The sequence below is a fragment of the Astyanax mexicanus genome, chromosome 18 (assembly GCF_023375975.1).
Source record: "Astyanax mexicanus isolate ESR-SI-001 chromosome 18, AstMex3_surface, whole genome shotgun sequence".
NCBI lineage: Eukaryota > Metazoa > Chordata > Actinopteri > Characiformes > Acestrorhamphidae > Astyanax > Astyanax mexicanus.
In genome coordinates, this window is record NC_064425.1 from 22,812,149 (window position 1) to 22,829,886 (window position 17,738).

The window sequence follows — 17,738 nt, forward strand, 5'->3', positions numbered from 1 at the left end:
AAGCTATGTAAACAAAACTGTAAACTAAAAAAAGACTTTTCTTTTTGGATGTTAATCTACAAAAAAAAAGATTTCTCTCCTGAAAACTGTTTATTTGGGTGAGTAAACTGCTTTCGTTTATTTACAGTAAGCTTAGATTCACAAATTTCTCCAGCACTAAGGCTGGAGCCTTAGCATTAGCGGCTAACTGCTAGTGGATAGCAACTAAAGCCGCCTGACAGCGCTACACTGAGGAACATATTAGCTAGCGGTTCATCACAGGTAGCTTGTTTTAACACGCAAGCTGCAGTCTGATATACTCACCTTTGAACGGGAAAAAAGAGCTAGCGCAGTTAGCGGCTAATGCTAATGCTACTTCAGCAGTGCTAGCCGGGGTTAGCAGCAGGCTACAGGCCGATAATCCTCACCTTTGAACGGGGAAATAGTGGTTACCGGCTAATGCTTATGCTACTTTAGCCCCGGTGCTGGAGAACTAAACTAAAACTCCTGTATAAAGCTGTACTTCAGCAGAGTGGCTTTTAATGTTGACTCCTGGGTTTATTTATGTGATGTTACAAAAATATATGCCTATAACACACACCATACTCTTTCCTCTGCCACAGTTACTGTACCCACTTGTGCTTAGGTTGCCAGCTATTTAGCATCAGGATCAAAAATGCAGTCCGGGTATCTTTTGGCAGCCACAGCATATTTATAAAGCAACAATAAAAATGTCATTTTCACCAGGGAATGTATCAAAATGAACACAATTCGGTGGGAAAATGCAAACCCATGACAACTATAATTTAGTCTGTCATGTACACAGCACACAGGGGACGGATTGCTTCTGATTGGTCTTCTCCATAGGGGTGGGTAATTGGGGCCAGAGTCTAGCAAAGATTGGTGAATTCCCTGCTGTAACAGATGCACTAAACTGGGCAATTAACTGTTGAGGTGAATCAGATGTATTTGAGCAGGAAATGCAAAAATCAGAACGCACAGGACCAGAATTGCATGACTTATAAAATCCACTTTTTCTTGTTATTTGTGGTATATGCATGCTGCATATGAAACTGTTCAACCTCCAACCTCAATCTCAACCTCCATTGTCTGCAGTAGCTACTAAAAGAAAATATAAAAAAAAAACAAGTCAATCAGGAAAAGCACTGTGTCTACGTCAACCCATCTCGTCAGATAGGAGCTAACAGCGCTAAGAACAGCATGGCAGTTTGTTACTGTGTTATTTGTGCAAATATCACATCTGTGTTATAAGCTTTGCCCAGTAATTCAGAGCTAAGGAACAAATGGTTAGAGTTTGTCTATGGAACACCACCAGCAAAGTACAATTGAGATAGGTAGGTGTATGTTTAAAACAGTTCTGTTTACACTAGTTAAATGTAAAAATCCACTCTTGGGTTTTGTTCCAACTGCCTGGGCGGCTCAGTCAACAAAACACTGGGGTGGATTTTTACTCTCTGGACCTGGACAACCTCCCTCTGTGTGTAACTCTAGGTTTACATAGGATCTCCGGTGGATGTGGCATTTTACAGAGACTCTAAGACCAGGTCAGTGGCTGGACTGCACTTAGTGGGGCATTCCACATGTTGTAAAATAACGTATGACATTGCAAAGACTGTTATTAGTGTAAAAATGTCTTTATTTTAAAACGTCTCTAACTGTTGTCCTCCTTCTGGTGTTTCTGGTGTTCCTTTTGCCATTTAGAGGAAATATGTTTGCATGCATAAATATTTATGAGTGAGAGCTGAAATCCCATCGACTTTATTAGGTAAGGAAGTGAATGTTTTGTGTTTACCTGCATGGAGTTGGCCCGTCCGTTAAATGGGATGGACTCGGTGAAGAACTCTGTGTTGTGGTCCAGTCTGCCGTGGCCTCCGTACTGGACTTCATCAGAGTCTAACTTGATTTTATATCTGTGGCAGAGCTGGGTTAAGGAATTCAAGAGGGAGAGAATCCAGGAAATAAGACATTACAATAAATATGCTGTATTTTACAGTATGATGAGCAGCTATTTTATTACACGCCAAGTAAACCCATGTATACTGTTTATAAAAATGTATGTAGAAAACTATTTCAAATGGATTTCTATTAAGTTTTTCCCTAAACCAATCAAATCCATCCATCCATCCATCCATCCATAGAACACTGTGGCAAAACCCTGGTCAAAATCATTCCTAAAAGGGAATAAATGAGACATATAAAATAAAATATATGACAACTTAAAACATACAAGTATACACATGGATTGGTTGAAATGAATCGATTTCTTTAAAAAAAAACCCCAAACCAACAAAAAAAAAAAACAACTATTGAGGAATGTTCAATATTTACACTAATTGAGAAGTCATCACCCTGCTGTTTTGAATGCAGCGCCGTATAGCACATCAGCAGCTGTGATTATACAGTGCTCCTCGGAGGCAATGATACACACACTGCACATAAACATGCAAACCAAAAACCAATGAGACACCACAGAGCCAATTTCAGGCAGAATTATTTATCCATTTCAATATATTAATAATGTATTCCATCAAAAAACTGTTTCAAACAACACCAAACACACGCGCACAATCTGTCTGTGCTACACTGACTAAATTAAATATTAAAAAAGTAATTGCCTAGACTCATGACCGGAATAAAAAAATCTTTAGCATGGAAAAAAAAAAAATAAGACTATAAAAGAACAAAGTGGGAATGCTTTAGAGAGAACTGCAAATCTGTTTCACAGAGAAACTGATGTTCTTGCAAACTTTCTCCGGCATTGTGCTCAGAACTGAAAGAATCCAGATATACGTCAAAGCTGGCAACACCAGACAGGCTGTCTTAGCTTCAAAGCTGTGTGGAGATAATGCTGAATAAAGCTGACACACTAGATATTGAATTATGAATCATACGCTTAATTATTGTGGGGAAAAAAAATAGTTGATGTGTTTGAAAATATGATGCAGCAGTTTTGGTCTAATCTATTTTTTTACTTTATTTTTAATACCATGATACCTGCTCATAATTGAAGAGTGTATTCTGAATACGGGCAAAATCATGTCTGATTTAAAAAGCCCATGTGTTTTTGATTTTAAACTGCTTGCAGGTTTTTGTGGGGGTTAATGTAACCAAAACTGTTGCAGTTTATTTTGACAAGACCATTTGCCAATCTTTCTAGTTAGACTAGGCTTTAGCTGGCAACTTTTCTTGATCAAAAATTCTGTTTATTTTAAAGGGTTTCGCCATAATAAGTGAATCTGCTTTGGAAACTTCTGTGAGTTTACAGTTTATAGCAACTAAGCTAACCAGAATGCTAATCACTAAGTTAGTCCTTTAGTCTCAAATCCCTCACTGCCACAACCACTGCAGCTACACACATACAGTTTAAACAGTATTTAGAGTATTTCTTTTCTATACTAAAACTAAAACATGCTGCACTATACTGTACAAACCATAGACTGTGTATAGCTGGACTGAGCATCGTCTCTCAAAAGTGAAGCCACCACAGGTCGGGCGCCCCCTGCTGTTCGGTTGCAGAAAGCTGTGTAACCCCACCCATCCCCATAGGTTTCAATGGAAAAACAGACAACTTTCAATCAAGTTTTTTTTTTTCAATCAAGTTTTTTTCTGATATACTGTAATTCTACCTCCATTATTTAAATGCAACAGCTAGTGTAACCTCTGCTTATATTGTCATTTTTTTAATTTCCACAGAAATTTAAAACGTTTTTAAAACGTTATTCAGCTCTATTAAAAAAGGTGTGGTTATTGTAAAAGACCTGGTTAAGGGCGGGACCAATAACTGAACGTCAGCTCCGCTCCTCTCTGCTTTGCAGCCTGTGACCTCGAGGCAGCCCTCAGGGGCGGGGTTATTTAAATGAGTAGGCTGTCTCTCCTCTGGTCTCTACTGCGCACGCTCGGGTATCAGGATCACAAACATGGAAGATTTTAGCTTCATTTTCACTGAATGAATGGGAACGGCGACACAGTGTCCATCTTTTTTTACAGTCTCTGGTACAAACTATCTATATGCTGCTATATATAGTTGTGCCCACTTTTGAATGTTACTGATTTTGGTAACTAAGTTAGTTATATCAATATGATGGACACCCCACATATTACACATATGTTACCTACAGTCCCAATCAAAACATCAGTGGTTTTCTCTGCATTTTCTCTGCATTTTCTCTGCATTTTCTCAGTCAGTTTTATGAGGTAGAGTCACCTGGAATGGTTTTCAGTTAACAGCTTTGCTGCTTTTGTCAAGAGCTAATAACCTGAATTTCTTGCCTCTTAATGTGTTTCAGAGCATCCGTTTTGTTGGTATACAATAAATAGCCCTATTTGAGTGATATTCTAATCCATATTATGGCAAGAACAACTCAACTAAAGAGTTGAGAAATAAAAGCCAGTCTATTTTAAAAATCTCAAGAACTTTTAAAGCATCCTCAAGTGTCATAAAGTCATAAAGACCATCAAAAATGTTATGATGAAACTGGCTCTCATCAGGTCTGCCCCAGAAAAGGAAGACCAAGAGTTAGCTCTGTTGCACAGGATAAGTTAATCAGAGTTACCAGCCTCAGAAACCACAAGTTAACAGCTCTCCACCTAAATGATTTACAGAGTATTTAGGTCTGTTTAACGCTTTTAAGTTACTACACGATTCCTTATGTGTTCCGTCATAGTGTTCAGTATAGATGACTTTAGAATTAATTTACAATGTAGAAAAAAATAAAAACAGTCAATGAGAAGGTTTGACTGGTACTGTGTCTTAGGATTTTAATTCAAAACATGGAATGGAAATTATCAGACAATATCAGTGTGTTTTTTACTGTTCACACTACCACACAGAAAACAGCTCTGGAAATAAATTAAGAGACCACTTCAGTTTCTTTGATTTTGCTATTTATAGACAACATTTCTCCCAAATTCCAAATAAAAATATTGTCATTTAGAGCATTTATTTGCAGAAAATGAGAAATGGCTGAAATAACAAAAATGATGCAGAGCTTTCAGACCTCAAATAATGCAAAGAAAACAAGTTTATATTCATCTTCAAGTTTTTAGAGTTTAGAAATCAGTATTTGGTGGAAGAACTCTGGTTTTTAATGCATCTTGGCATGTTCTCCTCCACCAGTCTTACACACTGCTTTTGGATAACTTTATGCCACTCCTGGTACAAAACTTCAAGAAGTTCAGTTTGGTTTGATGGCTTGTGATCATCCATCTTCCTCTTGATTACTTTCCAGAGGTTTCCAATTTGATAAACCTTTTATTTTTGCTCATGTGTGAACACAGCCTTTAACCAAGACTTCAAAAACACTCAGTAGTCCAGCTTAGTTTCTATATATGGATCGTGCATTTGAAACACACACAAATACTTACTTTATATATAAAAAAAAAAACTTGTTCTGAGCCATATGGTGAGAAATCAATGCTGTTTACATGACTAGATCAGCTACATTTGTGTTCATAACTCTACTCCTGAGACTCGCAGCGGGAAAAAGGATAAGTGCTGAGCTCTGGTGAGTCTCCAGCTCTTTCCCGTCTTTTTTCCTCCCCCTGTTTACCTCCGTCTCTCAGAGGTTTAAACAGTTGTGCATTGTAACAAACATGCAGGCAGGCGTCTAATTGGCTGCTTGAATAATCACCTCCTTTCCCCATGGGCGAGCGCAGGGGTCTTGGTGTGATCCTCAAAAAGCCTCTCTCCCACTCTGCCCCGGAGCTGGAGAGCGCTCGCCTTTTACTGCCTGCTTGTCGGCTTTGATAGCGATGATTAAAAGCGAAGTGTTGCTCTGTGTATTGTTTCAGCAAAGGAGGACAACAGAAGAAGAAAACACGCCCTTCCTTTCTCTCTCGCTCTTTTTCCCTTCACTCCCATCAAGCTCCTGTTTGCACGGAATTGTCTTACTGACAGAGCAAGCATCGCTTGTTTGGATATTTTGGGATATATTGTCAGAGAGAGAGAGAGAGAGAAAGAGAAAGAGAGAGAAAGAGAGATAGAGAGAGAGAGAGAGAGAGAGAGAGAGAGAGAGACTGACTGCTTTTATGGAATATATAATTTGGTATTCATTTGATTTGCTAAGCCAAATATTGCTATAAATACCAATATAGCAAACTCCAGTACTTTCACTATTTCTGCAAGCTGGTACCTCTCATACAGTACCCAGCACTGCAATACACTACACTTAAAGTAAAAGTCAGTAATATATACAAGGGAGTGGGTTGCCAGATTCTAAATAAAAATATTCTCATTTAGAGCATTATTTGCAGAAAATGAGAAATGGCTGAAATAAAAAAAAATGCTGAGCTTTCAGACCGCAAATAATGCAAAGAAAACAAGTTCATAATTATAAAGTTTTAAGAGATTAGAAATCAATATTTGGTGGAATAATCCTGGTTTTTAATCACAGTTTTAATGCACCTTGGCATGTTTTCCTCCACCAGTCTTACACACTGCTTTTGGATAACTTTATGCCACTCCTGGTGCAAAAATTCAAGCAGTTCAGCTTGGTTTGATGGCTTATGATCATCCATCTTCCTCTTGATTATATTCCAAAGGTTTTCAATTTGGTAAAATCAAAGAAACGTATTATTTTTAAGTGATCTCTTTTTTTCCCAAAGCTGTTTACATTTGCAATGTCCAAAATGCGCTCTACTGCACTAGTGGTGGACATTAAGGTTCACTGACCTATGGTATACTGAATATCTGAAATGGAACCTGTGCGTCCATAAGGGGTGCACGCATACCCAGCAATCGCAGAGATGTAAAATTCATCAGACCAGACGACCTTCCTCCATTGTTTTAAGGTTCAATCCAGACACTTGTGTGTGCCAACTCTAGGCAATTCTGACAGTAGAGAGAAGTTAGAGTGCTTTTTTTCAACCTTTTCAACACTTGTGTTGGTAGTTCAGCAGTTATTCAGCTGTGCTGAGCTGTCTGATCCTCGGTGGAGCTGTAGTCAAGTTAGCTGAGCAAACACTAGCTTAGCGAGTGAGCTGCAGATCTAAAACCACGGGAAAGAAACTTTAAATTCAGCGTTCTCTCTCTCTGACAGCAGTTGCTTGAGGCATCCGAGTAATTTTCTTGTAAACATTTATAAGTGAGCTTCAGTCAGACTTGAATTTGTTCTGTAGGGAATAAAATGTTCTCCTGTTAATTTAGCTAATGCTAAACTGCTAAGCTTCTCTCTTCTCTCTCCTGATTTGCAGCAGTAACTGCCAGACTGATGCTTTAACAATTTAACATTTTAACATTTTAAATGATTAATTCTAAAGTTTTCATGTTTACTGAACAGACCCCTAGTCATGCAGGCAACTGCTCTGAATCATGGTCATGTTATTGTGTTTAAATCGCATTACAGAGCCGATTTTAATTACCGTATTTTTCACACTATAAGGCGCACTTCCATCCTTGCATTTTCCCAAAAATTGTCAGTGTGCTTTTTAATCAGGTGTGACTTATATATAAATTTACCAGGTCAGGTTGTAAGGAGCAGTAAAGCCAGGGGTTTCAGTTTAGCTCTCAAACACTGAGGCTGGAGTAGCATTATCATTAGCCGCTAACCGCTATTTCCCTGTTCTGAGGTGAGTATTATCATCCTGTAGCCTGCTGCTAACCCAGGCTAGCACTGCTAGAGCAGCATTGGACTGTAGTCTGTGTGTTTAGCGTGTTAAAATAAGCTATGTGGGACAAACCGCTAGCTAATATTGCCCTGGCTTACCAGAACACTCAGGGTTCCTCAGTGTAGGTCTGTCAGAGGGCATTAGCCGCTAACCGCTAGCGAATAGCCGTTAATGTTAATGCTTCAGCCTTAGTGTTGAATCTAAGCTTACTGTAAATAAACGGAAGTGCTTTGCTCACCCAAATGAACAGTTTTCAGGAGAGAATCTGTAGATTTACATCCAGCACTAGTTCGACTTTAAAAGAAAGTCTTTTTTTATTACAGTTTTGTTTACTTAGCCTAGCTTTACTTAACTTAGTTAGCTACCTCTCCCCCACAACCACCCAGCACCTGCTGAATTTGAAGTTCCTTATACTGTCTCATAAAATGAGCCTTATAATCCACTGCGCATTATAGTGCGAAAAATGCAGTATTGTGTTGTGCTGAGCCAACAATTTGTGCTGCTCCACCTACTTTTTAAGACATATCTGTTATATATTAACTGCGTTGAGCAGATTAACACCGTTTTCACATTGTGTGAAAATATTATCTTAAAAAGGGCCACCAAAATGAACATTAAAAACTTACATTATTACATTTTCTCATAATAAAAGTTGCTTCTTCTCCTGAAAAGTAATTTTTTTTTTTTAAATCCAGGATTTTATTCACTACATTATGTTAATGTATTATGAATTTAGATTATGCAATCAACATGCACACTTTAAGGGGTTTACTTATTCAGTATCTGCACAGGGCTCGGCCCATGTTTGCTAAATCCTTCAAATTTGGCTTACGTGGTTATTCACATTAGGATATTCGCCTTAATAACAAATTATTCAGAGCCTCCAAACTCTTATCTTCTTGTTTTCCTCACTGGCTGTTGGTCGTGGCATTCAGAGCTCCCCATAAATTTTTCACACTTCCTTGGGCGTTTTAGAGAATTCAGTGCTGAAGTTGGTTCTTGCGGCTCTAAAAATCCCTTATTATGCATCCTCATCCTTAAATCCCTCACAGCCGCACCCCCAAGGTCCCCCGGACCACAGTAGGATCACGGTGCTGCCGGGACTTGAACTTGAAATCATTTCTGTGGAGTGTTCCGCTGCACAGCTAAGCAGTGCTTTAGAGTGCCCTGAAAGGATGAATCCTATTTTGAACTTTTTGTGCCATGGGCTTATGTGTGTTAATGTACACAGCATAATATCACTCAATTTCTCTGAATAAGTAATTCTACAGGAATCAGAGATCAATTCTTGATCCATATGGGCAAAATATTGAGATACCTGCTCATTCTTTCATCGTTTCTTTTGAAATGAAGGATAATAAAAAAAAAAACAGTTTATTTAACTTTTGTTGGAGTGTTGATGTGAGGATTTGATTCTGACTGCACTCAGCAACAGAACTGATAGTGGGGACCTGATGCTAAGTGGTGGATGGTGTGGTGCAGTGGATAACACCACTACTTGGTAATGCACTACCACATCATGTGGAAGACTGGGGTTCAATTCCTGATCTGGGTGACTATGCTGTGCTACACCAATAAGAGTCCTTTGGAAAGACTCCTAACTCTAATAATAACTGTAATATAAATAACCCTGTTAATAACTTTGAATGATAGTATCAGCTAAATGCTATAAATGAAAAATAATTGAATAGTAAATTAATGATCACCACTCATCTCATTCACCCCAACTCCCAAACTTATCCCAAAAGTACTGGGTGGAGCACCATCATTCCAAAGAACACCGTTCTGCTACTCTACATCTCAATTCTGTTGTGTTTTTATACCACTCTAGGCGGCACCTAGCATTAGGGATGTTTATCTGCAACAGAGTTCTATTACAACAACCAGACAAGGTGTGTGTATGTGCACAAGTGTATCAGCAATAGGTGTAACTTAATGTAGCTGAATGTGTTAATAAGAATGGATGTCCATAAACATTCAAACTTATAGGCCCCTCTACCCCTTGTTTTTAAAGGGGGAACTAAAGGGGAAGTGGCTGAAATGTTCCTACTAAAAAATGGGACAAACTTTCAAGAACCCAATATGACCCAAAAAATAACACTGCTTTATTACCAGTCAAGTCCTAAATATCAATTATTATCAAATATCAATCAATTATGCAGCATATTTTTTCAGTGCTAAGCAGCTGAAGTTAGCTATTTGCTAGCTTCTTGTTCAAACGTTTCCTTTCCACCTTAAATGCAGCAGCCTCGGTAAGTGCTGCTGCACCAATTAAGCCACTGAGACATACTACTAGTGATTTCTTATGCTTGTTATGATGAAAATGGCCATACATCTTTTAAACTACACAATAAACAGACTCAAAGGCGCTGACATTATGATCAAGAGATCACCGGTTCGAATCCTGTATATGCAGCTTGCTATCGGCTACCGGAGTCCTAAGAGAGCACAATTGGCCTTCCTCTCTCTGGGTGGGTAGATGGTGCTCTCCCCCAAATCACTCCAAAGGGTGATGTCGCTCAGCACAGGGCGTCTGTGAGCTGAAGTATTGAAACCGAGTCCCTGCGCTTTTCTCTGAGCATGTTGTGGTGCTACACAGCAATGCTGCATCAGCAGCAGTTCTAAAAGAGGGGGTGGCTGACTTCACATGTGTCAGAGAAGGCATGTGCTAGTCTTCACCCTCCTGGTGTTAGGGCATTATTAGTGATAGGGGAGTCCTAGTAAGTGGGTTGGGTAATTGGAAGAAAATGGGATAAAAAAAAAACAAAAAACAAACAAAAAAAAAACACTACACATTAAACTATGCTTACATAGTGGCAAAACAGATGGGTAGGGCTAATTTTTAAGTGTAAATATGCAAAAAGAAGTGTGGTGGCCACTTCTGGGGGGCTTTAGGATCAGGACAAGGGTTGATCTGGAGCCTACTCTAGAATTAAGTAACAAAAAAAGACTGGTTGCAAAGCAGGAATACCCAACTAAACAGGGTGTAAATCCATTGCAGAAGGAAAAACTTGCGCCAGTATAGCCAAGTGATAATCGCCCTCACTTAGATTACAATCACTGCTCATCTTCTGTGGAAACCTACACTCAAACACACTCTAAACCAGGGGTCTCCAACCTGCTGTGGGATTGTTACTTACCAGCAGACCCAACATAGCCCCAACCACTAATCAATCTCACCTGATCCAACCAATTACTGTAATTACTGGGAGTGCTTGATCAGTTGAATCAGGTGTGTTAGATTTGGAATGGAGCTGTAACTGCAACCTGCAGGAAAGTAGCTCTCCAGAAACAAAGTTGGAGATCCCTGCTTTAAAGACTACAGTTGTGCAGGTGAACATTCATAATATATACCGTATTTTTCGCATTATAAGGTGCACCATCAATAAATGTCTATTTTCTAGTTTATTTTTAGACAAAGGGTGAACCGGATTATAAGGCACATACTTTTTTAAAGTCAAACAAGCACTGAATGTTAATATAAACAGATTTGTCTCTTGAAAACTGTTTATTTGTGTGAGTAAAGCGCTTCTAATTATTAATAGTAATCTTAAATTTCTAGATTTGCACTAAGCCTAGCCAGACAGAGCTACACCGAGAAACACTGAATGTTACAGTGATTTTCCAGGGCAATATTAGCTGGCGCTGTAAGCAGGCAATGCTAATGCTGCTACAGCAGTGCCAGCTGGGGTTAGGAGGCTATAGGCTACAGGCCAATAATACTCACCTCTGAACGGCAAAAGAGCTAGCGCTTAGTGCGGTTAGCAGCTAATGTTAATAATGCTTCAGTCTCGAGTCTTGGTGCTGGAGAACTAAATTATAGAACTAAACTATAACGCTGTACTTCAGACGTGGCTTTACTTCTCCTAACAACCTGACTGGTAAAATTCATACATAAGGCGCAGTGAATTTTAAGGCACACTGATGATTTTTTGGGAAGTTAAAGGATTTTAAGTGCACCCTTTAGTGCGAAAAATATGGTACATAACGCATCTGTGAGAAAGGAGAAAAATCGATATTGAGGAATGTTAGACTTTCAAATAGTTAAACACTGCTAAAACATTTCTACTGGCGCTTACAGCTAAAAATAATCTACTGTATTTTGTGTGTGTGTGTGTGTGTGTGGTGAGGGGGGTGTGTGCTCTGAAGAGTGACATTTGCTTCTCTCCTCGGGCACTGATTCAATATGCTCAAGTGGCCAAAAAGTGCTGCCGACAAGCACCAACTATAGCCAATGTTGTAGGACATACCACTCAAACTACGGGAGATGTCAGCCAATGACGAACCGACTGTGTCCAAACAGCCGACAGCCCGACTAGGTCTGTCTGTTTTTTTTCCCCTTTACCCCATAAAGTTATTCAGCCAAGAAAAGTGTGCTGCTTTAGCTTACACCCAACAGATTCGTGTTACACGTGCCTAAATCACCTCAACTGTCTTTAACTGTGTTTTGCTTATGTATTTTTTGATACTGCCATGTCATTTATAAAAGCAGACAAATGTACATTTAAAAAACAGACTTGGTGCAACTGTGCGACAGTTTGTTAGCGATAACGATTTTATAGAGTGCATTTTAGGGCCTCTTTTTAGAGATAACAGTATATGAAAGTGTAAGAAGATTACTGAACAGCTCACTAACAGTTTGAGGAAAGTGCATTTATAGGCCTGCAGTTTGTATTGCAAATCTAACAAAGTGAACCATAGTTACCAACGTGTCTTGACTGATTGACAGCAATTAATGATACTGCCAAAGTATTTTTCTAGGTAATTTTTTTTTTGTAGGCAATAAGGAACACATTTATTTAGTATTAAGAGGCAGTATTTAACGTTTAAACATTAAGCATATACAGCTCTGGAAAAAATAACAGACCACTTAATGATGAGTTTCTTTGATTTTTACCAAATTGAAAACCTCTGAAAAATAATTAAGAGGAAGATGGATGATCACAAACCATCAAACCAAACTGAACTGCTTGAATGTTTGCACCAGGTGTAAAGGCATAAAGTTGTCCAAAAGCAGTGTGTAAGACTGGTGGAGGAGAACATGCCAAGATACATGATACAAGATATTCCACCAAATATTGATTATTTCTGAACTCTTAAATCTTTATGAATATGAACTTCTTTTCTTTGCTTTATTTGAGGTCTGAAAGCTCCGCATCTCTTTTTTGTTATTTCAGTCATTTTTCTTTTTCTGCAAATAAATGCTCTAAATGACCATAGTTTTATTTGGAATTTGGGAGAAGTTTGGCTCTCTCAAATTTTACTGGATAAAAAAGCCAGTACTTTGCAATGAGATGGATGTGCATTTAGCTTTATTTTATTAGTCAACAGATCCTCTGGAGGAAGTTCATCTTATTTGAGAAATCACAGTTCCCAGTTTATGACCCAAAGGTGGGGTTACAATGTCAGGTTGAAGTCTGAGAGTGTGAGGTTTTGGAAATCTTGTTCTTTGGTGATACAGAAACTCAAACTCTCCTAAAAGTAGCTGGTCTGACTGACATGCTGCAAAAGGCCTGTGAGACTCATGCTGGGAGATAAGCGGCCAAAATTTCTGACATGTCAAAAATCCATCCGGATGTTCGACTGCTCACTCCAAGCTCGTTTGGGCAGCTAGTAGAGCCTCGCTTCCCCTCTCACACTGTGTGTCAAATGACAGTTGATCAAGCTGAAATTGAAATAAAAACTGGCCAAAGGACGGTATTACAGTGTATGACTGGCTTAACTAGTTTGGGGGTGATGTGCTGCTCTCCAGCATCAACACAATCATATTGTCATATTTGATGTGTACCTCCCCAGACATAAAACTATGTGGCGCATGAAACAGACAGCAGCAGCTCAGCTGTGATTGGTCTGTTGTGCCGCCTGTTCCTGCTTATATATGTCCCTACAGACACACCAATACACAACGACATATGGCAAGTGGTATAATTATCCCTTGAGAATATAGGCAGACTTGTTTGTTTTAGTAACTGGTTAAAAGAGGCCTAAGAAGTGGTGAGTCCACTTGTGATAACACACCATTAAGAAAGTGTTGGTGGCTGACCAAGTTTTTTTTATGGTCTATGGTCAATTAAAAATAATTAAAATGTTAAACTGGAAATTGTACTATTGCTGAAAATTACAATATGTTGTCTGATTTAGTTTGGAAGTGGAAAGGACTGTTTTGAATGTATTTTGTCCTATAAAGGTCCTCAGCTAAAATGGAATTTAAATTGTACAGTTTAAAATACTTTCTTAACAAAAAGTAATAAATACGATTCATTTAGATTAATTAAGATGAATTAATCAGAGCCTGTTTTAAGCCATTGATAGCACAACATACATTTAGCCTATACAAATTATGAAATGTGCTAAAGAAAAGTGTCAAAATAATGAAAACCTGTAGAAAACATATTTGATCTGGAATTACTGGAACTTCCATTATTGTTTTAACTTGCTAGATATTATTTCAAAGGAGGACACAACAGTGCTTAAGGTTTACACTCGTCAATTCAGCGAATCAGACTCTCATTATTAAGCTATGCCAATATTTATACATTTTGACATTCTAGGAGAACTTTATGAGCAATTACATAAAAAAGTATTTACCCCTTACAGATTTATTTTGTTTTTCCATTTTTGTGATGCTGACATTTTACAGATTATGAAAAAAAAACTTTAATATCAGACAAATATAACCTGAGTAAATATAAAAAGCACTTTTTAAATGGTGATTTCATTTATCAAGGAAAAAAAAAAAGATTGACCGAAATGATTTTAAAAGGGCATGGCCAACTCATCCAGAAGGTCACAAGGGACCCAGAACAAAGGGCTACAATCCTCATTTGCTTCAGTTAAGATCAGTGTCAATTAATTAATCATAAGAAAGAGACTGGTTGAAAATGGTATCCATGGGAGAGTTCCAAGGCAAAAATAAATAAATAAATAAATAAAAAATTACCAAAAAACATCCTGTTGATCCCCAGGACTTTAAGTAAATATTACTTGGACTGACGTGACAAAAGTGAAACTATTTGGAAGGTGTGTTTGCCGTTACTGCTGGCGTAACACTAACACATAATTCAGATAAAGAACATCATACTGAACGTAAAACATGGTGGTGGTAGTGTGATGGTCTGGGGCTGGTTTGCTGCTTCAGCACTAGGACAACTTTCTGATTGAGATGCTGTGGATTTAACTTAAACAGGGCTAGATTGGTTTAGATTTTTTTTTCCTTCAATAAATAAAACTATAATTTAACAAGTGATTTTTATATTTACTCAGGTTATCTTTGTATTATATTAAAGTTTGTTTGATATTTAGAAAAATATCAGTATGACACAAAAGCAAAAACGAAAGAAATCTGTAGGGTGCAAATACTCTTTCACACCACTGTATATTCACAGCGGTTATCTTTAAATATGAGAAGAAACAATGATTCTGGATTTTACTTTACACAACAACATACAGATTAATATACTATAATTATTCCACATTTACATGCCGAGTTCAAGAGCATGCTGACCGCAAGACGCGGATACGGTTTTTGCCTCGTCAAGAAATGCCAGACTGGCAACGTTAGCTTCCTCAGACTGATAAAAGCATTAGTGACTGCTGTTAAAGAACATCTGATGCTGCAGCTACAGGGGAGAGAGCCAGATGTGAAGAGGGAAAACGCTGGCTTGCAGAACATCAGCTTTGCTCTCTGTGGATTTACACAGACATGCCAGCTGAGACCCGAAAAACAACTACAATGCTGAGAGTGAGCAAGAGAGGGAGCGTGAGTGCGCGAGAGAGGCGCACGACCCTCGAGATGTACACAAGTCTATGAAATGGAAGCATCCTGCACTAATCAATATCTCGCGTTCCCATTAGCTCAGCTGCATCAGCGTGTCTTCCAGGACTAAAACACCTGCGACGGTGCGCATGCCAGTGTGCGTTCAGGAATTCAAAAGTTTCATTCAGTTATCACTGATGAACGCATCTGTGCTACAGCAGGGGCTCTCCAGCCCAGAACTGGCAGTTCAAGGCTTTTAGCAATTATGTTTTTGTTAGCCCTTACAGATGCACGGCTCTGCAGCCAGACGAGCTGGACATGCCAGACACAGCCACCTGTGAAGCACTGTAGCACTGTAATCAATGAAGCCGTACGGACGGAATAAGGGAAACTTTGGAATTTATATAATTGGGGGAAATTATGTGAAAATGATGAGGAGGTGGCTGGCTATACATACCAGTACACATACATAAAGCTCTGGAAAAAAATAGACCACTTAAAAATGATGAGTTTCTTTGATTTTACCAAATTAAAAACCTCTGGCATACAAGCAAGAGGAAGATGAATGATCACAAGCCATCAAACCAAACTGAACTGCTCGAATGTTTGCACCAGGAGTGTAAAGCATGAAGTTATCCAAAAGCAGTGTGTAAGAGTGTTGGAGGAGAACATGCCAAGATGCATGGAAACTGTGATAAAAAACAGGGTTATTTAACAAAATATTGTATACTGAACTTGTTTTCTTTGCATTATTTGAGGTCTCAAAGCTCCACATCTTTTTTTTTTTTTTTTGAGCCATTTCTCATTTTCTGCAAATAAATGCTCTAAATTACTATTTTTATTTGGAATTTGGGAGAAATGTTGTCTGTAGTTTATAAAATAAAACAATAATGTTCATTTTACTCAAACATATACCTATAAATAGCAAAATCAGAGAAACTGATTCAAAAACTTAATTTCTGTTTTTAATTTCTTAATTTTTTTCAGAGCTGTATATACATGCAATCATATTCCTCATACAAAAAAATAGTTGCTAGAATAGTTGTACCCAGAAGGAACATTTCAAGGGAAATTAAATGTTACTTGGAACAATACATGATAAAAATGTAGACCGATATGGACAAACTTGGTAGCCAGCATTGTGATGGGGGGATCTTTTTCCCCCAAAAGTGGACTTCATTTGGCTCTCTACTCCAATGCGCCCTAAATACACGAGCACACTTCAAACCTTTTAATTTAGACATATTTTATTCATTATAAGTTTGTTGTGAATCTGTTGTTGCTGTCCTTATTTGTTCGTCTGTTGCTCCCCACTGTTAACATAAATTTGATATAAATGTAAGTGTTACTCAAACTTCCTACATCTGTGATGTGACTTCATTGTCTGTCTCTGTTGCTCACCTCAGTTGTCTGTTGCTTTGTTCCATTGTCTCTGTTGCTGCCCTCCATTGTCTGTCTCTGATGTTGCTGTCCTTTATTGTCTATCTCTCTACTATTGACATAAATAGATAAGAATTACTTCATTAGGAACACTATCGGTATGGTCATTAAAACTTAAACATGAATTAATAATAATATAAATTGAAGTGTTCTGTCTTATTAAAATCTTCCTATAACTGTGCTGGGACTTCGTTGCCCCCCCCTTCAGCTCACTGAACTCGGCGCCTGATTGGCTGACAGAGCTCATTTGCATACCGTCTGGTCTGTGAGCGTCTGCTGATTCATTAGATATGCGTGGATTCGTGGAGCGACCAATAATCCGCTTTTAATAACGCGTTAAAGTTGATATTATTTTTTTCTGCCTCAAATTATTTCAAGCACTGTTTGGATATATGTGAGAATTACTGGTGACTGGATTGATGGATTTTCTTAAGTTTGGAGGCGTTTTGAAGGTAAGAGTGTGGGGGAAGCGCTGGAGGGGGTTGGGTGTGTGTCTCGAGTGTCCTGAGGTAAACACAAAGCGAAACACAAGCAGATTTAAACTCTAAACACAGTTCCGTAATCCGGAGAGGCAGACGGTTCGAATGGTGTATAACATCCGCATTCGATCAAATATGGACGTACGAAAAACGTAAATATGAAAATAATATTTCATAACTTTCATAAACCAGGCATATTTCGCCCTAAATGTTTATTTTCTGAAAGGAGATACGCCTAAATAGGCTAGATAACTGAAAAGCTTTAAAATGGCATATTGGGTGTCTACATTGAACCTATAAGTATTCATAAACACAGCCAGATATTAAATATGATAGGGCGTGTTAAGAGGTTAACCCCCTTTTTACACCTCTATACTGTATTTTATATATGGCCTTAGGAGCAACAGGCATGTTGAGAGTAAAATACACCCTAGCTTGATCGTCAAAAAAAATCAACT

The 17,738-nt window shown here is 38.3% G+C and overlaps 1 protein-coding gene across 1 annotated transcript in view; it reads right to left on the minus strand.

The window, feature by feature from the left end:
• Positions 1–17,738, minus strand: part of gbe1b (glucan (1,4-alpha-), branching enzyme 1b) — a 193,432-nt gene that overhangs the window by 24,390 nt on the left and 151,304 nt on the right. The window contains exon 15 of the mRNA XM_007236705.4: positions 1,793–1,910. Coding sequence (XP_007236767.3) covers positions 1,793–1,910 — 118 coding nt within the window. The remainder of the gene's footprint in view (positions 1–1,792; positions 1,911–17,738) is intronic.